General features: G+C 44.7%; 1 protein-coding gene and 1 non-coding gene across 2 annotated transcripts; one reads left to right on the top strand and one right to left on the bottom strand.

The window, feature by feature from the left end:
- Positions 1–2,299: 2,299 nt before the first annotated feature.
- Positions 2,300–12,702, top strand: LOC543419 (1,4-alpha-glucan-branching enzyme 2, chloroplastic/amyloplastic). The gene is made up of 22 exons (XM_044601480.1): positions 2,300–2,627; positions 2,914–3,011; positions 3,287–3,528; positions 3,931–4,029; positions 4,199–4,241; positions 4,391–4,450; positions 4,802–4,882; positions 4,966–5,082; positions 5,374–5,457; positions 6,248–6,369; positions 6,558–6,677; positions 7,551–7,680; positions 7,770–7,880; positions 8,082–8,210; positions 8,784–8,887; positions 9,754–9,898; positions 10,758–10,905; positions 11,042–11,142; positions 11,319–11,396; positions 11,603–11,758; positions 12,128–12,202; positions 12,292–12,702. Exons 1-22 carry the CDS (start codon positions 2,483–2,485, stop codon positions 12,373–12,375), a joined length of 2,472 nt encoding a protein of 823 aa, XP_044457415.1. The 5' UTR covers positions 2,300–2,482; the 3' UTR covers positions 12,376–12,702.
- On the bottom strand, positions 5,790–5,999 carry LOC123038547 (small nucleolar RNA U3). The gene has a single exon (XR_006417930.1). It is a non-coding gene; the product is annotated as a small nucleolar RNA U3 (small nucleolar RNA).
- Positions 12,703–26,089: the final 13,387 nt, after the last annotated feature.

Here is a 26,089-nt window from a genome sequence, read left to right as displayed (position 1 = left end):
GACGCCCACGGCAGGGAGAAGGAGGCTCGAGCGGCGGCGACTGGCGGCGGCACCCTGTGCTGGAGCGTGGGAGAGTGGCGGCGGCGCCCACGGCAGGGAGAAGGAGGCTAGCGGCTGCGGCTAGCGGCGGCACCCACGGCAGGGAGAAGGAGGCGAGCGGCGGCGGCAGGGAGGAGGAGGCGAATCAATCGAGTACCATGAGTTGGTGTGCGTACAAACTGGGCTCTGAACTGGGCTCAAACCTAGGCCCGTGGCAAAAACAAAACAAATTTTGATGCCTATCCTACCCTCAGAAAATCAATGGTCTGGTTTAGTTATACTGGTGCCTCCCGCTTCAGCAGTATAGGGTACAGTAAAAAAGGCCATTTAGGGCCCTGCTTTACAAAAGGCTCAACCAGTCCAAAACGTCTGCTAGGATCACCACTTCACCAGCTGCAAAGTTAAGTACATGCGCCAGGCCCCAAGCTGGAATGCCCACACGGCATCAGCCGAGCCAACCACCAAAACAGGCGCATTCGAACTGGACAGACGCTCACGCAGGAGCCCAGCACCACAGGCTTGAGCCTGACAGCGGACGTGAGTGCGTGACACACGGGGACGGGGGCGTCGGAGCAAGGATGAGAGACGCACATGAACACCATGATGCTATCAGGCCTGATTAATCATGTGGATGGAGCAGCCATGCACCTTTTCCCCTCTGGAAATTCATAGCTCACACCTTTTTTTAATGGAAGCAAGAGTTGGCAAACACATGCACTTTCAAACAAGGAAAATTAATTCTCAAACCACAATGATATGTAACGTAAAGGAGCATGGAGGACGTGTATGATATTAATTTCTTGTAAAAAATAATATCATGGGTCGATATCAAGTAGCGGAAAAAAGGAACCTAGTACATGGTGGAGGTATGCCATCGTACATTAAACCGAAGGTTTTCCGGAACTTATATGATAGTTCCATTTTTCTACGGATCAACATCAAGTAGCAAAAAAAAAAAAAAATCACATGTCAACGCGCGTATGAGGGAGACTACCACAATGGATGCATTTTGTTGGCACATTTTTCTAGATTCTTCAAAAAATGCTACAACAGAGCTTGAAAGGGCTCATTCGGTTTACAATTTTTTCAAAACAAGTAAATAGAAAAAGGTAAATGATTGGAATGCCGTCTCCACTCCTATTCCTACGAGTTTTCATGTGATCTAGCATAATACTAAAAATCCTAAGGAATCTAGTACCTTCATTTATGAGAAACTAATGCAATACATACGGAAAGAACCGACATGAGGGTCAAAAATCTTATGGGAATGCTCCAAAAAATTTGCAAACTGAATGATCATTGAGGACAAAAATTATAAAGGCATTTTCAAACTTGCAAGAACTACAATGCTATATATCTATTTAATCAACATATTCATAAAATTTTAATACGCCATCACACGACTTACCCCTAGGTTGTTTTGGGTTATAAGAGCAATTTCACCATTTTTAGATATAAGAGTACAACCTAAACACATGCGCACGCTTAAACAGTGTCCAGTAAAAACTAGTGCCGTGTAGTTTTAAAATTGACGAAGTCATCAACGATGTCTCACACTGAAATGACATTCTGCTTTATTGAGACATGCTCGGCGTCGAACCTCGAGTTTAATCCCGTGTCAACAAGGAGAACTTGTGGACTACATATCGCTACGTGGGATTAATGGTCGAATGAGCAGTGTTGTCATGGATTTAGTGCCAAGGTACCCTAGTAAGATTTGAGGAATGAAAAATGCACCTATGAGTCCATGCGAGGTGGTAGCAAAGAAATGAAAATCAACATCCCAGGGATTTTACGTTGTCGAGTCGAAAAGAGGATGACACTGAAAGTATGCATATTTCATTTACATATATGTACATTACATAATGTACCCTACAAATTCTTTTTTGGAGCAGAGTGGTGTGGTCTTTTTTTGTTACGAAAATGCCATAGCTGGGCCGCATGCGTGCAGATTGGATGATCGGAGACACTCCACCGTCACCAACTGCTTTTGTCTGGGAGACAATAGTACTTTTTTTGTAAACAAAATAAATATAAACGAGGGTACTACTAGAAGCCGCTAACGGCATGGCCAGCTAAAGGCGCTCCCAGCCGTTGGTTTGCGATCCCGTCCTCCCTCCCCTACGCAACGTCGCCTCCACCGTCCGTCCGTCGCTGCCACCTCTGCGCGCGCGCACGAGGGAGGAAGACGACGCCGCGCACGCACTCACTCACACACACTCCCCGTGGGGCCCCTTTCCGGCTTGGCGTCTATCTCCTCTCCCCCGCCCATCCCCATGCACTGCACCGTCCCCGCCAGCTTCCACCCCCGCCGCACACGTTGCTCCCCCTTCTCATCGCTTCTCAATTAATATCTCCATCACTCGGGTTCCGCGCTGCATTTCGGCCGGCGGGTTGAGTGAGATCTGGGCCACTGACCGACTCACTCGCTCGCTGCGCGGGGATGGCGACGTTTGCGGTGTCCGGCGCGACCCTCGGTGTGGCGCGGCCCGCCGGCGCCGGCGGCGGACTGCTGCCGCGATCCGGCTCGGAGCGGAGGGGCGGGGTGGACCTGCCGTCGCTGCTCCTCAGGAAGAAGGACTCCTCTCGTACGCCTCGCTCGCTCGCTCCAATCTCCCCGTCCATTTTTGCCCCCCTTCTCTCTCCCTATCTGCGCGCGCATGGCCTGTTCGATGCTGTTCCCCAGTTGATCTCCATCAACGAGAGAGATAGCTGGATTAGGCGATCGCCTGCGTCAGTGTCACCCAGGCCCTGGTGTTATCACGGCTTTGATCATCTCCTCCCATTCTGATATTTTCTCACTCTTTCTTCTGTTCTTGCTGTAACTGCAAGTTGTAGCATTGTCTCACTATTGTAGTCATCCTTGCATTGCAGGCGCCGTCCTGAGCCGCGCGGCCTCTCCAGGGAAGGTCCTGGTGCCTGACGGTGAGAGCGACGACTTGGCAAGTCCGGCGCAACCTGAAGAATTACAGGTACACACCATCGTGCCGGGAAATCTTCATACAATCGTTATTCACTTACCAAATGCCGGATGAAACCAAGCCGCGGAGGCGTCAGGTTTTGAGCTTCTTCTATCAGCATTGTGCAGTACTGCACTGCCTTGTGCATTTTGTTAGCCGTGGCCCCGTGCTGGCTCTTGGGCCACTGAAAACTCAGATGGATGTGCATTCTAGCAAGAACTTCACGAAATAATGCACTGTTTGTGGTTTCGTTAGTCTGCTCTACAATTGCTATTTTCGTGCTGTAGATACCTGAAGACATCGAGGAGCAAACGGCTGAAGTAAACATGACAGGGGGGACTGCAGAAAAACTTGAATCTTCAGAACCGACTCAAGGCATTGTGGAAACAATCACTGATGGTGTAACCAAAGGAGTTAAGGAACTAGTCGTGGGGGAGAAACCGCGAGTTGTCCCAAAACCAGGAGATGGGCAGAAAATATACGAGATTGACCCAACGCTGAAAGATTTTCGGAGCCATCTTGACTACCGGTAATGCCTACCCGCTACTTTCGCTCATTTTGAATTAAGGTCCTTTCGTCATGCAAATTTGGGGAACATCAAAGAGACAAAGACTAGGGACCACTATTTCTTACAGTTCCCCTCATGGTCTGAGAATATGCTGGGACGTAGATGTATAATTGATGGCTACAATTTGCTCATAATTACGATACAAATAACTGTCTCTGATCATTGCAATTACAGAGTGGCAAACTGATTAAAATGTGATAGATGGGTTATAGATTTTACTTTGCTAATTCCTCTACCAAATTCCTGGGGAAAAAAATCTACCAGTTGGGCAACTTAGTTTCTTATCTTTGTTGCCTCTTTGTTTTGGGGAAAACACACTGCTAAATTTGAATGATTTTGGGTATGCCTCCGTGGATTCAACAGATACAGCGAATACAGGAGAATTCGTGCTGCTATTGACCAACATGAAGGTGGATTGGAAGCATTTTCTCGTGGTTATGAAAAGCTTGGATTTACCCGCAGGTAAATTTAAAGCTTCAGTATTATGAAGCGCCTCCACTAGTCTACTTGCATATCTTACAAGAAAATTTATAATTCCTGTTTTCGCCTCTCTTTTTTCCAGTGCTGAAGGTATTGTCTAGTTGCATATCTTATAAGAAAATTTATGTTCCTGTTTTCCCCTATTTTCCAGTGCTGAAGGTATCACTTACCGAGAATGGGCTCCTGGAGCGCATGTACGTCTTTTAAGTCTTAACAGACACCTTCCAATTCATTGTTAATGGTCACACTATTCACCAACTAGCTTACTGGACTTACAACTTAGCTTACTGAATACTGACCAGTTGCTCTAAATTTATGATCTGGCTTTTGCATCCTATTACAGTCTGCAGCATTAGTAGGTGACTTCAACAATTGGAATCCGAATGCAGATACTATGACCAGAGTATGTCTACAGCTTGGCAATCTTCCACCTTTGCTTCATAACTACTGATACATCTATTTGTATTTATTTTGCTGTTTGCACATTCCTTAAAGTTGAGCCTCAACTATATCATATCAAAATGGTATAATTTGTCAGTGTCTTAAGCTTCAGCCTAAAGATTCTACTGAAATTGGTCCATCTTTTTGAGATTGAAAATGAGTATATTAAGGATGGATGAATAGGTGCAACACTCCCATTCTTTGGTAGAACCTTCTGCATTATGTGTGTTTTTTCATCTACAATGAGCATATTTCCATGCTATCAGTGAAGGTTTGCTCCTATTGATGCCGATATTTGATATGATCTTTTCAGGATGATTATGGTGTTTGGGAGATTTTCCTCCCTAACAATGCTGATGGATCCCCAGCTATTCCTCATGGCTCACGTGTAAAGGTAAGCTGGCCAATTATTTAGTTGAGCATGTAGCATTTTCGAACTCTGCCCACTAAGGGTCCCTTTGCCTTTCTGTTTTCTAGATACGGATGGATACTCCATCTGGTGTGAAGGATTCAATTTCTGCTTGGATCAAGTTCTCTGTGCAGGCTCCAGGTGAAATACCATTCAATGGCATATATTATGATCCACCTGAAGAGGTAAGTATCGATCTCCATTACATTATTAAATGAAATTTCCAGTGTTACGGTTTTTTAATACCCATTTCGTGTCTCACTGACATGTGAGTCAAGACAATACTTTAGAATTTGGAAGTGACATATGCATTAATTCACCTTCTAAGGGCTAAGGGGCAAGCAACCATGGTGATGTTTGTATGCTTGTGTGTGACTTAAGATCTTATAGCTCTTTTATGTGTTCTCTGTTGGTTAGGATATTCCATTTTGACCTTTTGTGACCATTTACTAAGGATATTTTACATGCAAATGCAGGAGAAGTATGTCTTCCAACATCCTCAACCTAAACGACCAGAGTCACTGAGGATTTATGAATCACACATTGGAATGAGCAGCCCAGTATGTCAATAAGTTATTTCACCTGTTTCTGGTCTGATGGTCTATTCTATGGATTTTTTAGTTCTGTTATGTATTGTTAACATATAACATGGTGCATTCACGTGACAACCTCGATTTTATTTTCTAATGTTATTGCAATAGCTCGGTATAATGTAACCATGTTACTAGCTTAAGATGGTTAGGGTTTCCCACTTAGGATGTATGAAATATCGCATTGGAGCATCTCCAGCAAGCCATTTTTTTGACGGTTAACAGCAGGAGCTCTGCTTTTCATTATAGGAGAGGGAAATGCTGTACAGACTGAAGTCAGTCAGAGCAAAGTAACTTAGAATCATTTATGGGCCACCCTGCACAGGGCAGAAGGCAGGCAGGAACGATCCTCTACAGCCGTCGGATTGCCTCCATCAGAGGAATCCTGGCCGTTAATCATGCTCTGGCCCAGTGGTCAGAATGCATCAACCAGACTGAGGTGCTTGCCTCCTTATTGGTAAAGGATGCAGCGGTACGAGCCTATTGAACAGATCCTGTTCAAGTAAGGCCGTTCTCCAGCAAGCCATTTCCTAGCTTATTAATGAGAGAGAGAGAGGGGGGGGGGTCTGTATTCTGCGAGCAATTCAAAAACTTCCATTGTTCTGAGGTGTACGCATTGTAGGGATCTCCCATTATGAAGAGGATATAGTTAATTCTTTGTAACCTACTTGGAAACTTGAGTCTTGCGGCATCGCTAATATATTCTATCATCACAATACTTAGAGGATGCATCTGAATATTTTAGTGGGATCTTGCACAGGAACCGAAGATAAATTCATATGCTAATTTTAGGGATGAGGTGCTGCCAAGAATTAAAAGGCTTGGATACAATGCAGTGCAGATAATGGCAATCCAGGAGCATTCATACTATGCGAGCTTTGGGTATTCACACAATCCATTTTTTTCTGTTCTTTTTTCTGTATGCGCCTCTTCACCCATTTGGAGCTATTACATCCTAATGCTTCGTGCACATAGAATATTTGGATATAATTCTTTAGTAGACATATAGTACAACAACAGTTGGTATTTCTGACTTGTATGACCATTTTATTGTTGTTGGCTTGTTCCAGGTACCATGTTACTAATTTTTTTGCACCAAGTAGCCGTTTTGGAACTCCAGAGGACTTAAAATCCCTGATCGATAGAGCACATGAGCTTGGTTTGCTTGTTCTTATGGATATTGTTCATAGGTAAGTAGTCCAATTAATTTTAGCTGCTTTACTGTTTATCTGGTATTCTAAATGGCAGGGCCGTATCGACGAGTATTTTTCCATTCTATATAATTGTGCTACATGACTTCTTTTTTCTCAGATGTATTAAACCAGTTGGACATCAAATGTATTTGGTACATCTAGTAAACTGACAGTTTCAAAGAACATCGTTTTGTAATGGCAACATGATTTGATGCCATAGATGTGGACTGAGAAGTTCAGATGCTATCAAGAAAATTAATCAACTGGCCATGTACTCGTGGCACTACATAGAGTTTGCAAGTTGGAAAACTGACAGCAATACCTCACTGATAAGTAGCTAGGCCCCACTTGCCAGCTTCATATTAGATGTTACTTCCCTGTTGAACTCATTTGAACATATTACTTAAAGTTCTTCATTTGTCCTAAGTCAAACTTCTTTAAGTTTGACCAAGTCTACTGAAAAATATATCAACATCTACAACACCAAATTGGTTTCATTAGATTCACAATTTTTATTTTGTTATATTAGCACACCTTTGATGTTGTAGATATCAGCACATTTTTCTACAGACTTGGTCAAATATAGAGAAGTTTGACTTAGGACAAATCTAGAACTTCAATCAATTTGGATCAGAGGGGATAGTCCATACTGGTTGATTATATTCGGTAACATCAAATAATATAGATAGATGTCAACACTTTAACAAAAAAATCAGACCTTGTCACCAAATATGTATCAGACCATCTGTTTGCTTTAGCCACTTGTTTTCATATTTATGTGTTTGTACCTAATCTATTTTTACTTCTACTTGGTTTGGTTGATTTTTTTTCAGTTGCATTGCTTCATCAATGATTTTGTGTACCCTGCAGTCATTCATCAAATAATACCCTTGACGGCTTGAATGGTTTCGATGGCACTGATACACATTACTTCCACGGTGGTCCACGTGGCCATCATTGGATGTGGGATTCTCGTCTATTCAACTATGGGAGTTGGGAAGTATGTAGCTCTGACTTCTGTCACCATATTTGGCTAACTGTTCCTGTTAAATCTGTTCTTACACATGTCGATATTCTATTCTTATGTAGGTATTGAGATTCTTACTGTCAAACGCGAGATGGTGGCTTGAAGAATATAAGTTTGATGGATTTCGATTTGATGGGGTGACCTCCATGATGTATACTCACCATGGATTACAAGTAAGTCATCAAGTGGTTTCAGTAACTTTTTTAGGGCACTGAAATAATTGCTATGCATCATAACATGTATCATGATCAGGACTTGTGCTACGGAGTCTTAGATAGTTCCCTAGTACGCTTGTACAATTTTACCTGATGAGATCATGGACGATTCGAAGTGATTATTATTTATTTTTCTTCTAAGTTTGCTTCTTGTTCTAGATGACATTTACTGGGAACTATGGCGAGTATTTTGGATTTGCTACTGATGTTGACGCGGTAGTTTACTTGATGCTGGTCAACGATCTAATTCATGGACTTTATCCTGATGCTGTATCCATTGGTGAAGATGTAAGTGCTTACAGTATTTATGATTTTTAACCAGTTAAGTAGTTTTATTTTGGGATCAGGCTGTTACTCTTTTTGTTAGGGGTAAGATCTCTCTTTTCATAACAATGCTAATTTATACCTTGTATGATAATGCATCACTTAGGTAATTTGAAAAGTGCAAGGCCATTCAAGCTTACGAGCATATTTTTTGATGGCTGTAATTTATTTGATAGTATGCTTGTTTGGGTTTTTCAGTAAATGGGAGTGTGTGACTAATGTTGTATTAGAAATGGGCAACCTTGTCAATTGCTTCAGAAGGCTAACTTAGATTCCGTAAACGCTTCAGAAATGAGAGGCTATTCCCATGGACATGAAATTATACTTCAGTGTGTTCTGTACATGTATTTGTAAGAGCAAGAGCAACATGGTTTAACTTAAATTCCTGCACTGCTATGGAATCTCACTGTATGTTGTTAGTGTAACATCCGCAAACAAGTAATCCTGAGCTTTCAACTCATGAGAAAATATGAGGTTCCACTTCTGCCAGCATTAACTGTTCACAGTTCTAATTTGTGTAACTGTGAAATTGTTCAGGTCAGTGGAATGCCCACATTTTGCATCCCTGTTCCAGATGGTGGTGTTGGTTTTGACTATCGCTTGCATATGGCTGTAGCAGATAAATGGATTGAACTCCTCAAGTAAGTGCAGGAATATTGGTGATTACATGCGCACAATGATCTAGATTACAATTTCTAAATGGTAAAAGGAAAATATGTATGTGAATATCTAGACATTTTCCTGTTATCAGCTTGTATACGAGAAGTCATACATGGTTTAAATAGCAAATCTCAGAAATGTAATGGCTAGTGTCTTTATGCTGGACATTGTACATTGCGCTGTAGCAGGCCAGTCAACACAGTTAGCAATATTTTCAGAAACAATAATTATTTATATCCGTATATGGGGAAAGTAGGTATATAAACTGTGGTCATTAATTGTGTTCACCTTTTGTCCTGTATAAGCATGGGCAGTAGGTAATAAATTTAGCCAGATAAAATAAATCGTTATTAGGTTTACAAAAGGAATATACAGGGTCATGTAGCATATCTAGTTGTAATTATTGAAAAGGCTGACAAAAGGCTCGGTAAAAAAAATCCAGATACGCAGGAACGCGACTAAAGCTCAAATATTTATAGTGGTCTCTGTTGCTTGCTGTATATTTGTATCTGCACATATATGAAATTACTACTACACAGCTGCCAATCTGTCATGATCTGTGTTCTGCTTTGTGCTATTTAAATTTTAATTCGATACATTGGCAATAATAAACTTAACTATTCAACCAATTTGGTGGATACCAGAGATTTCTGCCCTCTTTTCGTAATGTTGTGCTCCTGCTGCTGTTCTCTGCTGTTACAAAAGCTGTTCTCAGTTTTTTTACATCATTATTTTTGTGTGTGAGTACTTTTAGCATGTTTTTCGAAGCTGTGAGTTGTTGGTACTTAATACATTCTTGGTAGTGTCCAAATATGCTGCAGTCTAATTTAGCATTTCTTTAACACAGGCAAAGTGACGAATCTTGGAAAATGGGTGATATTGTGCACACCCTAACAAATAGAAGGTGGCTTGAGAAGTGTGTAACTTATGCAGAAAGTCATGATCAAGCACTAGTTGGTGACAAGACTATTGCATTCTGGTTGATGGATAAGGTACTAGCTGTTACTTTTGGACCAAAAGAATTACACAATTGATTTGTCTCATCAGATTGCTAGTGTTTTCTTGTGATAAAGATTGGCTGCGTCACCCATCACCAGCTATTTCCCAACTGTTACTTGAGCAAAATTTGCTGAAAACGTACCATGTGGTACTGTGGCGGCTTGTGAACTTTGACTGTTATGGTGCAAATTTCTGTTCTTATTTTTTTGATTGCTTATGTTACCGTTCATTTGCTCATCCCTTTCAGAGACCAGCCAAAGTCACGTGTAGCTGTGTGATCTATTATCTGAATCTTGAGCAAATTTTATTAATAGGGTAAAACCCAACGAATTATTTGCTTGAATTTTAATATACAGACGTATAGTCACCTGGTGCTTTCTTAAATGATTACCATAGTGCCTGAAGGCTGAAATAGTTTTGGCGTTTCTTGGACGCCGCCTAAAGGAGTGATTTTGGGTAGATTCCTGGTCGAGCCCTCGTTACAACATACATTTTGGAGATATGCTTAGTAACTGCTCTGGGAAGTTTGGTCAGAAGTCTGCATCTACACGCTCCTTGAGGTTTTATTATGACGCCATCTTTGTAACTAGTGGCAGCTGTAAGGAAACACATTCAAAAGGAAACGGTCACATTATTCTAGTCAGGACCACCACACTAAGAGGAATATTCTGTTCCAATTTTATGAGTTTTTGGGACTCCAAAGGGAACAAAAGTGTCTCATATTGTGCTTATAACTACAGTTGTTTTTATACCAGTGTAGTTCCATTCCAGGACAGTTGATACTTGGTACTGTGCTGTAAATTATTGATCTGGCATAGAACAGCATGAACATATCAAGCTCTCTTTGTGCAGGATATGTATGATTTCATGGCTCTGGATAGGCCTTCAACTCCTCGCATTGATCGTGGCATAGCATTACATAAAATGATCAGGCTTGTCACCATGGGTTTAGGTGGTGAAGGCTATCTTAACTTCATGGGAAATGAGTTTGGGCATCCTGGTCAGTCTTTACAACTTTAATTGCATTCTGCATAGTTGTGATTTACTGTAATTTGAACCATGCTTTGTTTTCACATTGTATGTATTATGTAATCTGTTGCTTCCAAGGAGGAAGTTAACTTCTATTTACTTGGCAGAATGGATAGATTTTCCAAGAGGTCCGCAAACTCTTCCAACCGGCAAAGTTCTCCCTGGAAATAACAATAGTTATGATAAATGCCGCCGTAGATTTGATCTTGTAAGTTTTAGCTTAGCTATTACATTTCCTCACTAGATCTTTATCGGCCATTTATTTCTTGATGAAATCATAATGTTTGTTAGGAAAGATCAACATTGCTTTTGTAGTTTTGTAGACGTTAACATAAATATGTGTTAAGAGTTGTTGATCATTAAGAATATCATGATTTTTTGTAGGGAGATGCAGATTTTCTTAGATATCGTGGTATGCAAGAGTTCGATCAGGCAATGCAGCATCTTGAGGAAAAATATGGGGTATGTCACTGGTTTGTCTTTGTTGCATAACAAGTCACAGTTTAACATTAGTCTCTTCAAATGGTCAAAAAAGTGTAGAATTAATTTCTGTAATGAGATGAAAACTGTGCAAAGGCGGGAGCTGGAATTGCTCTTCACCAATTAAAACTATTTTCTTGAGCGATAGTGTATTGATACCTATACCAACACTGACAATGTAACTGCAGTTTATGACATCTGAGCACCAGTATGTTTCACGGAAACACGAGGAAGATAAGGTGATCATCTTCGAAAGAGGAGATTTGGTATTTGTTTTCAACTTCCACTGGAGCAATAGCTTTTTTGACTACCGTGTTGGGTGTTCCAGGCCTGGGAAGTACAAGGTATGCTTTGCTTTTGCATTGTCCACCCTTCACCAGTAGGGTTAGTGGGGGCTTCTACAACTTTTAAGTCCACATGTATAGAGTTTGTTGGTCGTGCAGCTATCAATATAAAGAATATGATAATTTGTAAAGAAAAGAATTTGTTGCTCGAGCTGTTGTAGTCATATAACATCCCCGAAGCACATCTACTATTCATTCATATTATCTACTTAAGGGTTTGTTACAATCTTTGTACTCAGTTGGACTCACTCTAATACTGGAACTGTTTACCGAATCTACCCTAATCATCCTAGCAGTTTTAGAGCAGCCCCATTTGGACAGTCCACTGGGTTTAGTTGGTTTGTGACAGTTTCTGCTATTTCTTATCAGGTGGCCTTAGACTCCGACGATGCACTCTTTGGTGGATTCAGCAGGCTTGATCATGATGTCGACTACTTCACAACCGTAAGTCTGGGCCCAAGCGTTACTTGACTCGTCTTGACTCAACTGCTTACAAATCTGAATCAACTTCTCATTTGCTGATGCCCTTGCAGGAACATCCGCATGACAACAGGCCGCGCTCTTTCTCGGTGTACACTCCGAGCAGAACTGCGGTCGTGTATGCCCTTACAGAGTAAGAACCAGCAGCTGCTTGTTACAAGGCAAAGAGAGAACTCCAGAGAGCTCGTGGATCGTGAGCGAAGCGACGGGCAACGGCGCGAGGCTGCTCTAAGCGCCATGACTGGGAGGGGATCGTGCCTCTTCCCCAGATGCCAGGAGGAGCAGATGGATAGGTAGCTTGTTGGTGAGCGCTCGAAAGAAAATGGACGGGCCTGGGTGTTTGTCGTGCTGCACTACCCTCCTCATATCTTGCACATTCCCGGTTGTTTTTGTACATATAACTAATAATTGCCCGTGCGCTCAACATGAACATATAAATATTCTAATAATAGGTTATCCCGTGATTTACCTGCCTATATTTTAGTACTCCCTCGGACCTGAATTAACTGAGGCAGCCTCTATACATCATTGTATAGAGGTTGTATAGTAGCTGCGTCAATTAATCTGGTTTGGAGGGAGTAACTCTATTTGGTAAGCACCTATTTGCTTACCAACTCGTTAGGAACACGGCCTCTGGCGATAGGATAGGCGACAACCACGTGACTACGCCGGCGGCCACTCCGGCCATGGCGGCCACCAGCTCGGCCGGCCAGCCCGCCGTCATGGGCTTGGCCTGCCACCCCTCTCCTTCCTTTCGGGCGGGCAGCCCTGCAGTTGCGGGGGTCTCGGCGGGCTCCATCATAATTGGCGCCGCGGTGGGTGCCCCTCGGGATATCTCCGCCGCCAGCGCTGGGGACATCCGCGGGGGCGTCTTGCTCTGCGGCGGTTTCCTGGCTTCCTCCATCCTGACTGTGCTGCGGGGAACGGCGGCCGTTGCCGTCGGCCCTCCCCTCCGCTCGCCCGGTGAGGCCCTTCTCGAATACTCGCTTACAGTCTTCTCCTCTCCGGTATGTTTACCCCTTTCCGCCGCCCTTTCCTAGCCTACCATGGTTTGGCTGGAGGTCCTGCTGCCGGCGCCTCCGCCGCCGTCGTAGCCTTGCTCAATGGTTGGATTGGCTCGCCCTTTGCTTACCCTTTAATTGTTCAATTTAGCGACTGCTTATTCTCTTTTACCGTTGCTAATCGTAACATTGCTAGTTTCATTCTGTCGCTCATGGGGATTAACTACAAGGGTTTAGTTGTTCGTTTCCTGGCTAATCCTCCCCCTGTTGGACTGCCTCTGCCTCGTCTTTTTGCTGCCCACACTTCTCTCCTCCATGCCCCTGAAACCCGGGCATGTCAACCCCCGCCGTCATCCCCCTCTGATGCGACTTGGAGCGTCGACTGTGTTGCTGCCCCGTGTGTGAATCCGTACCTGCCCTATCCTGACGCGGGCCTGGCAACTCCAGTCGTCACCTCCTCGTCGCGACCCTGCCCAACGTCTACCCTGCACATCTCCTGTAGCGTTGTCCGTGACAATTTCTTGGACGATCGCCCCCTCCGCCTAAGCCACCACGTAGCTCGTCTGGTTTCGCTGGCTCCCATGCGGCATCCCGGCCTCCCATTTTGGACGTTTCAGCCACTGGTATCCTGGCTCTCCCTTTTGGCCCGTTGCAGCTGGTCCAACTGGCATGCCGCTCCACGCCATCGCTGGCCGCTAGGCGCATGCATGCTCCTTTGTGTTCGGCCAACCCGAGGCGCCCTGGCTTCCCTCCTCGCAGGCGGCGACCCATGCTTGATGCCTCTGCCCCTGGGATCCTGCCGCGGCCTCTGGGCCCACTCCCGTGGTCAACTTCTCCCCATCGTCAGCCTGAGGTACACGGCAGCACGCCTTCTGTCCGGCCGCAGACCACGGGATGTGACAACGGCGAGGCCGAGGCCGACTGCCTGATGCCGCCTCGACTGTCGCTCTCCCACGCCGGCAGCCCGCATGCTGGGCCGTTGGAATCTTATGCCCATGCCCTCCTTGCTTCCTCTTATAGCATGCACCCCCCTGCATGCGTCGACATAGCTCGTCCCTCCCGCCCAAAATCTCAACGCCATGAACCGCGCTTCCGATGCCTTGCTCTTGACCACCAAGTTCACGATTGCCGAGACCCCGTCAGGTGTCGCCGATGCTGGCGTGTGGGCCACACCCAGCATGGGTGCACGACTATTTTACCCCCAACCAACCCCTTGCCTCTCCTCAACCCTGCGCCTGCCTTTGCTCCTAACCCTCCTCTCGCTCAACCTGCCCTGAGCCCCCCACCGCCTCCCCAGCCCGCTCCGCCCCCCATGGCTGATTTCATCCCCCTGGAGCTCTCCTCCTCCGAGGATGAGCGGCCGCCGTCCCCTGCCCATGCATCCCCACCACACATCTTTACCTTCCCGGAGCAGACCGCGGCGACGGAAGTTGACGATGAGGCCTTTGAGGAGGAGGACCCGGACGAGGTTGAGTTTGAATCGGGGGAGGAATCCACTGATTCGGACGCAACCCAATCCGCCTTTCTCTCTTCTCCTCCTAGGCACCGTCGGGATTTCTCCAACATTTTCATGCCCTTCACCCCCATTGAGCATTTCCAAAACCTCGCATACGCCATTGTCAACCCTCCTCATCCCTCCCCCCAAGCTTGTTGATACGTCTCCGTCGTATCTATAATTTTTGATTGTTCCATGCCAATATTATTCAACTTTCATATACTTTTGGCAACTTTTTATACTATTTTGGGACTAACATATTGATCCAGTGCCCAGTGCCAGTTCCTGTTTGTTGCATGTTTTTTGTTTCGCAGAATATCCATATCAAACGGAGTCCAAACGGAATAAAAACTGACGGAGATTTTTTTGGAATATATATGATTTTTGGGAAGAAGAATCCACGCGAGACAATGCTCGAGGGGCCCACGAGGTAGGGGGCGCGCCCCAGGGTGTCAGGCGTGCCCCTGACCCTCGTTGCCACCCCGTAAGGCGGTTGGTGCCCTTCTTTCGCCGCAATAAAGCTAATTTCCGGAGAGAGATCTTATCAAAATTTTAGCCCAATCGGAGTTACGGATCTCCAGGAATATAAGAAGCGGTGAAAGGGAAGAATCTGAGAACGCAGAAACAGAGAGAGACAGAGAGACATATCCAATCTCGGAGGGGCTCTCGCCCCTCCCACGCCATGGAGGCCATGGACCAGAGGGGAAACCCTTCTCCCATCTAGGGAGGAGGTCAAGGAATAAGAAGAAGGAGGGGGGCTCTCTCCCTCGCTTCCGGTGACACCGGAGTGCCACCGGGGGGCCATCATCATCACCGCGATCTACACCAACACCTCCGCCATCTTCACCAACATCTCCATCACCTTCCCCCCTCTATCTACAGTGGTCCACTCTCCCACAACCTGCCGTACCCTCTACTTGAATATGGTGCTTTATGCTTCATATTATTATCCAATGATGTGTTGCCATCCTATGATGTCTGAGTAGATTTTCGTTGTCCTATCGGTGGTTGATGAATTGCTATGATTGATTTAATTTGCTTGTGGTTATGTTGCTGTCCTTTGGTGCCCATCATATGATTGCGCGCGTGGATCACACCCTAGGGTTAGTTGTATGTTGATAGGACATTGGAGGGCAAGAGTGACAGAAGCTTCAACCTAGCATAGAAATTGATGCATACGGGATTGAAGGGGGACCAATACATCTTAATGCTATGGTTGGGTTTTACCTTAATGAACGTTAGTAGTTGCGGATGCTTGCTAATAGTTCCAATCATAAGTGCATAGAATTCCAAGTCAGGGATGACATGCTAGCAGTGGCCTCTCCCACATAATACTTGCTATCGGTCTAGTAAAGTAGTCAATTGCTTAGGGACAATTTCGCAACTCCTACCACCACTTTTCCACACTCGCTATATTTACTTTGTTGTTTCTTTATCTAAACAGCCCCTACCTTTTATTTACTTGCTCTTTATTATCTTGCAAACCTATCCAACAACACCTACAAAGTACTTCTAGTTTCATACTTGTTCTAGGTAAAGCGAATGTCAAGCGTGCGTAGAGTTGTATCGGTGGTCGATAGAACTTGAGGGAATATTTATTCTACCTTTAGCTCCTCGTTGGGTTTGACACTCTTACTTATCGAAAACTGTTGCGATCCCCTATACTTGTGGGTTATCAAGACCTGTTTTTGGCGCCGTTGCCGGGGAGCAATAGCGTGGGGTGAATATTCTCGTGTGTGCTTGTTTGCTTTATCACTAAGTAATTTTTATTTGCTGTTCTTAGTTGTTTTCTATCTTTAGTTATGGGTAGGAAACGCAAAATACCAAAAAAATTAGTTGTACCTACTGAACCAATGGTTGAAGAACCACTCAAAATCTATCACACTGCTGAAGCTTTTTACTTGGATCATCTTCGATCCCTTTGTGCTCGTGCCGAAACCCAAACTAGCTTAGTTGAGGGCAAATCTTTAGATGAGCATGCTTGTTATGTGCGACACCGTATATCTGAAAAAGGGAAATTATTATGGAGTCAAATTCAACGTTTGCAATGTTATGCTTGGAATTTATGTGAATTATATGATTTTACTTATTGTTCTGAAAACCCTAAGAAACACCTTCCCTACCAATGTGAGTTTATTGATAATGGAATCTTATCTTCTTATGCTAAAGGTGTTTATAGTTACTATGATGTTCAACAAATTGAAGAATTTGTTGCTTTTGAGGGTGCTTATGAAATTGCTTCTTTGATTGAAAAGTATGATGCTACTTTTCACAAATCTGAAAATTTTGCTATACTTAAATATTGATATGATAATTATGCTTCTAATACCCACGTTAAACAATATATTGAGGAATACTCCGCTGTCCAAGAAGATACTAATATTTTGCAGGAGTCTATGGAAGAAGAAATTGATGAAACTGTGAGCTCATTGGATGAAAAAGATGATGAGGAGAGCAAAAAACAAAAGGAGGAAGAGCGGATTGATCACCCGTGCCCACCTTCTAATGAGAGTAACTCTTCAACTCATACATTGTTTAATTCCGCTTCGTGCTTACCGAAGGATGAATGCTATGATGATTGTTATGATCCCATTGATTCTCTTGAAATATCCCTTTTTGATGATGCTTGCTATACTTGTGGCCAAGATGCCAATATGAATTATGATTATGGAGATGAACTTGCTATAGTTCCTTATGTTAAAAATGAAATTGTTGCTATTGCACCCACACATGATAGTCCTATTATCTTTTTGAATTCTCCAAACTACGCTATATCGGAGAAGTTTGCCCTTATTAAGGATTATATTGATGGGTTGCCTTTTACTGTTGCACATGATGATTTTGATAGATATAATATGCATGTGCTTGCTGCTCCTACTTGCAATTATTATGAGATAGGAACTATATCTCCACCTCTCTATGCTTCCCACATGATAAAATTGCAAGAAACTGTTTATACTATGCATTGGCCTTTACTAGGTGTGCATGAATTGTTCTTTTATGACATGCCGATGCATAGGAAGAGAGTTAGACTTTGTCATTGCTTGATATATGTTGCTTTGTGCTCACTACTAAATTACAAATCATTGTTAATTAAAATTGGCTTTTATATACCTTGGGATCCGGGTGGATTCACTACTTGAGCACTATATGCCTAGCTTAATGGCTTTAAAGAAAGCGCTGCCGGGGAGACAACCCGGAAGTTTTAGAGAGTCATTTATTTCTGTTGAGTGCTTTCATATAGTTTAAAAACAACAAAAATAAAGAGGGTAACCCAAAGATTTTTCAAAAAGAAAAGCGAAAGTGAGAGAGACAAGCATTGTTGAAGTGGGAGAGCTCCTTGAACTTTGTTCATGCTCACGACAACTTTGTGAATCTTGATTACAGAAACTTTTCAATAAAAATAATTATCCTCTTGTACAATTCCATTGTATTATAAAAATAATGTGCCAAGGTTTGCCTTTAGGATGTTTACATTTGCTTGATGGTTTGTACGGTGCAGGACAGAAACTTTGGCTGTAGTGTGCGATTTTACATTTTTAGCTGGAATATAAAATGGTTCTGATTCTTTTTGCACTGTCTTCCTATACAAATTTTTTATTTTTCCTAATTTTGGTAGAATTTTTCAAGTATCAGAATTATGGTGAATGTTCAGATTATTACAGACTGTTCTGTTTTAGACAGATTCTGTTTTTGATGCATAGTTTGCTTATTTTGATGAAACTATCAATTTATATTAGTGGATTAAGCCATGAAAAAGTTATATTACAGTAGACACAATGCAAAAACAAAATATGAATTGGTTTGCAACAGTACTTAGAGTAGTGATTTGCTTCATTATACTAACGGATCTTACCGAGTTTTCTGTTGAAGTTTGGTGTGGATGAAGTGTTCGATGATTGAGAAGGTTTCGATGTGAGAAGAAGGAAGAGAGGCAAGAGCTCAAGATTGGGGATGCCCGAGGCACCCCAAGTAAATATTCAAGGAGACTCAAGCGTCTAAGCTTGGGGATGCTGGGAAGGCATCCCCTCTTTCTTCAACAAGTATCGGTATATTTTCGGATTCGTTTCGTTCATGCGATATGTGCAATCTTGGAGCGTCTTTTGCATTTAGTTTTCATTTTTTCTTTTATGCACCATGCTGGTATGAGATAGTCCTTGGTTGATTTATAGAATGCTCTTTGCACTTCACTTATATTTTTTGAGTATGGCTTTATAGAATGCTTCATGTGCTTCACTTATATCATTTGAAGTTTGGATTGCTTGTTTCTCTTTACTTAGACAACCGCCATTTGCAGAATGCTCTTTTGCTTCACTTATACTTGTTAGAGCGTGGTCATATCTTTTGTAGAAAGAATTAAACTCTCTTGCTTCACTTATATCTATTTAGAGAGATGACAGGAATTGGTCATTCACATGGTTAGTCATAAAATCCTACATAAAACTTGTAGATCACTGAATATGATATGTTTGATTCCTTGCAATAGTTTTACGATATAAAGATGGTGATATTAGAGTCATGCTAGTGGGTAGTTGTGGATTGTAGAAATACTTGTGTTGAGGTTTGTGATTCCCGTAGCATGCACGTATGGTGAACCTTTATGTAACGAAGTCGGAGCATGATTTATTTATTGATTATCTTCCTTATGAGTGGCGGTCGGGGACGAGCGATGGTCTTTTCCTACCAATCTATCCCCCGAGGAGCATGCGTGTAGTACTTTGTTTTGATGACTAATAGATTTTGCAATAAGTATGTGAGTTCTTTATGACTAATGTTGAGTCCATGGATTATACGCACTCTCACCCTTCCACCATTGCTAGCCTCTCTAGTACTGCGCAACTTTCGCCGGTACCATAAACCCACCATATACCTTCCTCAAAACAGCCACCATACCTACCTATCATGGCATTTCCATAGCCATTCCGAGATATATTGCCATGCAACTTTCATCATCATCATATACATGACTTGAGCATTCATTGCCATATTGCTTTGCATGATCGTAAGATAGCTAGCATGATGTTTTCATGGCTTGTCCGTTTTTTGATGTCATTGCTACGCTAGATCATTGCACATCCCGGTACACCGCCGGAGGCATTCATATAGAGTCATATCTTTGTTCTAGATATCGAGTTGTAAGTAAATAAAAGTGTAATGATCATCATTATTAGAGCATTGCCCCAGTGAGGAAAGGATGATGGAGACTATGATTCCCCCACAAGTCGGGATGATACTCTGGACGAAAAAATAAAAAAGAGAAAGGCCAAAAAAAAGAGGGCCCCAAAAAAAGAAAACAAAAAAATGAGAGAAAAAGAGAGAAGGGGCAATGTTACTATCCTTTTACCACACTTGTGCTTCAAAGTAGCACCATGTTCTTCATATAGAGAGTCTCTTGAGTTATCACTTTCATATACTAGTGGGAATTTTCATTATAGTGGCTTGTATATTCCAATGATGGGCTTCCTCAAATGCCCTAGGTCTTCATGAGCAAGCAAGTTGGATGCACACTCACTTAGTTTCAGTTTGAGCTTTCATATACTTATAGCTCTAGTGCATCTGTTGCATGGCAATCCCTACTCACTCACACTGATATCTATTAATGGACATCTCCATAGCCCGTTGATACGCCTAGTTGATGTGAGACTATCTTTTCCTTTTTGTCTCCTCCACCATCATATTCTATTCCACCTATAGTGCTATGTCCATGGCCCACGCTCATGTATGCGTGAAAGTTGAAAAGGTTTGAGAACGTCAAAAGTATGAAACAGTTGCTTGGCTTGTCATCAGGGTTGTGCATGATTTGAATATTTTGTGTGGTGAAGATGGAGCATAGCCAGACTATATGATTTTGTAGGGATAACTTTCTTTGTACATGTTATTTTGAAAAGACATGATTGCTTTATTAGTATGCTTGAAGTATTATTGTCTTAATGTCAAATGATAGACTATTGCTTTGAATCACTCGTATCTTAATATTCATGCCATGATCAAGATTATGCTAGGTAGCATTCCACATCAAAAATTATCTTTTTTATCATTTACCTACTCGAGGACGAGCAGGAATTAAGCTTGGGGATGCTGATACGTCTCCGTCGTATCTATAATTTTTGATTGTTCCATGCCAATATTATTCAACTTTCATATACTTTTGGCAACTTTTTATACTATTTTTGGGACTAACATATTGATCGAGTGCCCAGTGCTAGTTCCTGTTTGTTGCATGTTTTTTGTTTCGCGGAATATCCATATCAAACGGAGTCCAAACGGAATAAAACTGACAGAGATTTTTTTGGAATATATATGATTTTTGGGAAGAAGAATCCACGCGAGACCATGCTCGAGGGGCCCACGAGGTAGGGGGCGCGCCCCAGGGTGTCAGGCGTGCCCTTGACCCTCGTTGCCACCCTGTAAGGCGGTTGGTGCCCTTCTTTCGCCGCAAGAAAGCTAATTTCCGGATAGAGATCTTATCAAAATTTCAGCCCAATCGGAGTTACGGATCTCCGGGAATATAAGAAGCGGTGAAAGGGAAGAATCTGAGAACGCAGAAACAGAGAGAGACAGAGAGACATATCCAATCTCGGAGGGGCTCTCGCCCCTCCCACGCCATGGAGGCCATGGACCAGAGGGGAAACCCTTCTCCCATCTAGGGAGGAGGTCAAGGAATAAGAAGAAGGAGGGGGGCTCTCTCCCCCTTGCTTCCGGTGACACCGGAGTGCCACCGGGGGGCCATCATCATCACCGCGATCTACACCAACACCTCCGCCATCTTCACCAACATCTCCATCACCTTCCCCCCTCTATCTACAGCGGTCCACTCTCCCGCAACCCGCCGTACCCTCTACTTGAATATGGTGCTTTATGCTTCATATTATTATCCAATGATGTGTTGCCATCCTATGATGTCTGAGTAGATTTTCGTTGTCCTATCGGTGGTTGATGAATTGCTATGATTGATTTAATTTGCTTGTGGTTATGTTGCTGTCCTTTGGTGCCCATCATATGATTGCGCGCGTGGATCACACTCTAGGGTTAGTTGTATGTTGATAGGACTATGTATTGGAGGGCAAGAGTGATAGAAGCTTCAACCTAGCATAGAAATTGATGCATACGGGATTGAAGGGGGACCAATACATCTTAATGCTATGGTTGGGTTTTACCTTAATGAACGTTAGTAGTTGCGGATGCTTGCTAATAGTTCCAATCATAAGTGCATAGAATTCCAAGTCAGGGATGACATGCTAGCAGTGGCCTCTCCCACATAATACTTGCTATCGGTCTAGTAAAGTAGTCAATTGCTTAGGGACAATTTCGCAACTCCTACCACCACTTTTCCACACTCGCTATATTTACTTTATTGTTTCTTTATCTAAACAGCCCCTACCTTTTATTTACTTGCTCTTTATTATCTTGCAAACCTATCCAACAACACCTACAAAGTACTTCTAGTTTCATACTTGTTCTAGGTAAAGCGAACGTCAAGCGTGCGTAGAGTTGTATCGGTGGTCGATAGAACTTGAGGGAATATTTATTCTACCTTTAGCTCCTTGTTGGGTTCGACACTCTTACTTATCGAAAACTGTTGCGATCCCCTATACTTGTGGGTTATCACTTGTATCCGCCGTGCTCTGCAGACCGGGGCTGGAAACCCCCCGGTGATGATTCGGGCCTCTTCCTACGGGGAGGGGCTGGTAGTGTTTGGTTCGGCCTATGAGCGTGAAATCTCCATCCTCAAGAGTCCTCTTTCCTGCCCCATAAACACCGTCAGCCTTGTGCACCACGAAGACACCTAGAATCGTTTCCTCTTCCGTCTTGGCACGGTCTCTGCCCTTCATATCGAGGATTTCCCTCTCGAGTACTGGTTTACTCCTACCATCATCAACTCCATTGTCCCTTTCGCATGTCCCATCCAGATTGACCCTGTTTGCCTTACCAGTGTGGACTACTCTGCTGTCCTTGTCTCCGTCAAGTCTCGTACCCTCACTGACGTCCCTCATACCATCCCGGTTCATGGCTTCTCCGGCCTCGGTGCAATTGCTTCCGTCCTCGTCATCCACTCCCAAGAGCTACTGCTCGACCCCGCTTTCGCGGGCCTCGACTCCAACGACGACAACAACGGTGGCGGTGGCGGGGATGTCGGCAGCGGGGGAAGCAGCGACTTCCCCGGCGGCATGGACCCGGACCTGTCGGACCCACCCCCTCCTCTAACCGACGAGGGACACAACGACAAGGTGGTGCAACTGCCGGGCGGCCTCACCATGATGGCCAACCACAAGCCTCTGGTTTGTGTCGTGCCGCTCACGGCTCGCCCAAGGTCGGTGCAGATCAAGCTCTTCAAGGGCTTCTACGACGTGCGTGTCCAGGGCGCGAATGGCGAACGCGGCTTCTACCGCATCCTGATGAGTCCGCGGGCTCTCCCCGGCTTGTCATCGCCAACCTGGCAGCCTGCTCCATCGGCTACCTCGACCGGGTGGCCACGGTCGGGGCTCCCCATGCCCCCTTCACCGATGCCGAGGTGGTCTGCCGCGACTTCCGGGGCCGCGCCTTCACCCTGGGCTGCGACAGGGAGGAGGCGGTCATGCAAGCCATTGCTCGCTACGATGCCGGCCTCCCTCCGATCCCAGGGCCGCAGCCCCTGCTGATCGCCAACGACGCGCACGACACCATCCCGCAGCAGCAGCTCCCCCTTTCCCTCCCTCCGATCGCCAACCTCCCTCCGCGGGCTGCTTCTCCAACGATCTTCTACACGCGCCGTAGCGCTCGCCTCTGGGATCCCGAACCGTATGACGATGCTGGAAAAGGCCACTCTTTGGAAGGAGATGAAGCTGGAAGGCAAGAAGAGGGCGGCCCCGCGCAAGGAGCTGCTGCTGCCAGCAGTGGAGCTCATGGAGCTTGCTGCTGAGGGCCCTCTGCCGCTCCCGCGCAAGGATGCTCTCCAACTTGCCATGGATTGTGGCGTCCCCGAGATCGACCTCAACATGGTGCCCGTCAGTGACGATGTGTGAAGACCCTCCCGAGCAACCTCTTCAACGGCGCCACCCCTTTCTTGCTGCTCTTTGCGACTGCAGCTCCACCCGCATTTTTAGCTGCAACTTTCTTCTCAGGACGTGCCGTCTGCTTGTCTACTCTATCGGGATCCCAACTCCTAGAATTTTTCTTTCTGTGTTTCTCTCTTTTTTCCTTTACTTTCCTACCGCCATGTTCCAGTTAACGAATGTTCCATTGTTTTACTTTGGGCTTATCTTGCCCGGCCAATCTATATTGCTACTTTAGTTTCCAATGATTAGAGAAGTCTCTGTTATTTCTTGGAACGTTCATGGACTTGGTAGGCACAAGAAGTGCACCGATGTAAAAGCAACCCTCTCCTCTGTGCCTTGCTCCGTGATTTTCCTACAGGAGTCAAAACTCCAGGACATTTCCAACTTCAAAGCTATTTCTTTTCTTCCCCCGAATCTTCACAACTTTCATTTAATCCCAGCTATCAGTTTGGCTGGGGGGATTGTTACCGCATGGGACGACAATTTCCTCTCCTGTTCCAAAGTGCTCGCGGACACTTTCGCCCTTACTTGTTGGTTTGAATCGCGCGCGGACGACCTTTCATTCGCTATTACTAACGTCTACGGGCCCTGTGACCACACATCTAAACCTCCCTTCTTGCAATCCCTCGTGGAGCTCAAGCCTCAGATCTCCTGCCCTTGGACTATCATTGGGGATTTCAACATCACCCTTAGGCCGTCGGACATATCCACAACGCATTTCAATATGCTGGAGGCAAACCTGTTTGCCTCAACTATTAACACTCTCCGGCTTCAGGATCTACCTCTCCTCGACAGATGCTTTACTTGGTCAAACCAACAGGAGGTGCCCATTCTTGTCTGGCTTGATCGGGCTCTGGCAAGCGTGGACTGGGCCTCAAAATTTCTGGATACCTCTCTTTCTTCTCTGGCTAGGACAACCTCCGATCACGTCCCCATCCGGCTAATGACAGCCACTTCCATCCCTAGATCTTCGGTTTTCCGCCTTGACCGCTCTCTCCTCAACGTCCCTTTATTCAAGGAACGGGTGGCCGCAAATTGGGGGAGCGTCGGCCCTTAGCATGCCCACCTTGGATCTGCTGGAACTCTTTCCCTCAAATTAAAGTGTACCAGGGATATGGCAAAAAAGTGGTTGTCCAACAGAAGATCGCGTAGGATCTTAGCCTTAAACTGCCATACCACTATCAACTTCCCGGACAAGCTGGAAGAGTCCAGGACATTGTCGTCTCTCGAATCCGATCTTCGGCTTGCGGTCAAGCTTTCGCTGCACCGCCATAATGCTGCCATTGCAGCCTACTGGAGGCAACGAGCAAAGGTTAAGGATTGCGTCTTCGGTGATGAAAACTCGGCATACCTTCATATTTGTGCCTCGGTCAGACACCGTAAAAACCAAATCAAATCCCTTGAAAACAATGGCACTACCTTCACTGCGCATTGTGACAAGGAGGCTGTTCTTTTGAACTTCTTCAAGAACCTGATTGGCGTAAGCCATCCGGTCTCCTTTTCCTTTGATCTCGATAGGCTACTTCTCCCGAACTCAATTAATTCCGCTCAGGCTTCCAACCTCTCTGCTCCTTTTACCTTGGAGGAAATTAAGGCTGCTCTTTGGGCCATGAAGGACGATGCAAGCCCAGGGCTGGATGGTTTTGGCCCTGCTTTTTACAAGTGCAACTAGGATCTTATTAAATTGGATCTTCTCAATTTGCTTAATGACTTTCATGCTGGCTCAGCAGACCTTATGCATTTGAACACAACCCACATCGTGCTCCTTCCAAAGAAGTCCGACGCCGCTAAGCCAGAAAACTATCGCCCAGTGTCCCTTCAAAACTGCTCTGTCAAGCTTGCGTCTAAGTGTCTCGCCTTTCGGGCCCAGCCTCTAATCGACCACCTCATCCATGATGAGCAAATGGGTTTTATTCGGGCCCGTGGGATCGCTGAAAACTTTTTTCATTCTGCGGACATTGTCCAAACTTGTTTTAAACGACGCCTCCCCACAATCGTCATCAAGCTAGATTTCCACAAGGCTTTCGACTCTGTGTCTTGGGTCGCCCTTGCCGTGATCTTACGCGCAAAAGGTTTTCCACCATCCTGGTGCCATTGGGTCGACCACCTAAACTCTTCGTCCACCTCGACCGTGTTACTGAACGGCAAGCCAGGCCCTTGGTTCCCGTGTCGGCAAGGCCTGTGGCAGGGTGACCCTTTCTCCCCCTATCTTTTCATTATTGTAGCTGATGTCCTCAAGCGCCTAATTCTCCAGGCCTCCGCAAATGGCCTTCTTTCCCATCCAATTGCGGACGATATCCCTTGCACCGTCTTGCAATAT

This window comes from Triticum aestivum, chromosome 2A (assembly GCF_018294505.1).
Source record: "Triticum aestivum cultivar Chinese Spring chromosome 2A, IWGSC CS RefSeq v2.1, whole genome shotgun sequence".
In the NCBI taxonomy this organism is placed as follows: domain Eukaryota; kingdom Viridiplantae; phylum Streptophyta; class Magnoliopsida; order Poales; family Poaceae; genus Triticum; species Triticum aestivum.
This window is presented reverse-complemented; position numbering and strand designations above follow the sequence as displayed.

Bases quoted from the DNA above. Each gene is read 5' to 3' on its own strand.
- LOC543419 (XM_044601480.1), top strand. From the start codon at position 2,483: ATGGCGACGTTTGCGGTGTCCGGCGCGACCCTCGGTGTGGCGCGGCCC. The intron at 8,211-8,783 runs GTAAGTGCTTAC...GAAATTGTTCAG, and splicing joins CTGTATCCATTGGTGAAGAT to GTCAGTGGAATGCCCACATT. The intron at 9,899-10,757 runs GTACTAGCTGTT...CTCTTTGTGCAG, and splicing joins CATTCTGGTTGATGGATAAG to GATATGTATGATTTCATGGC.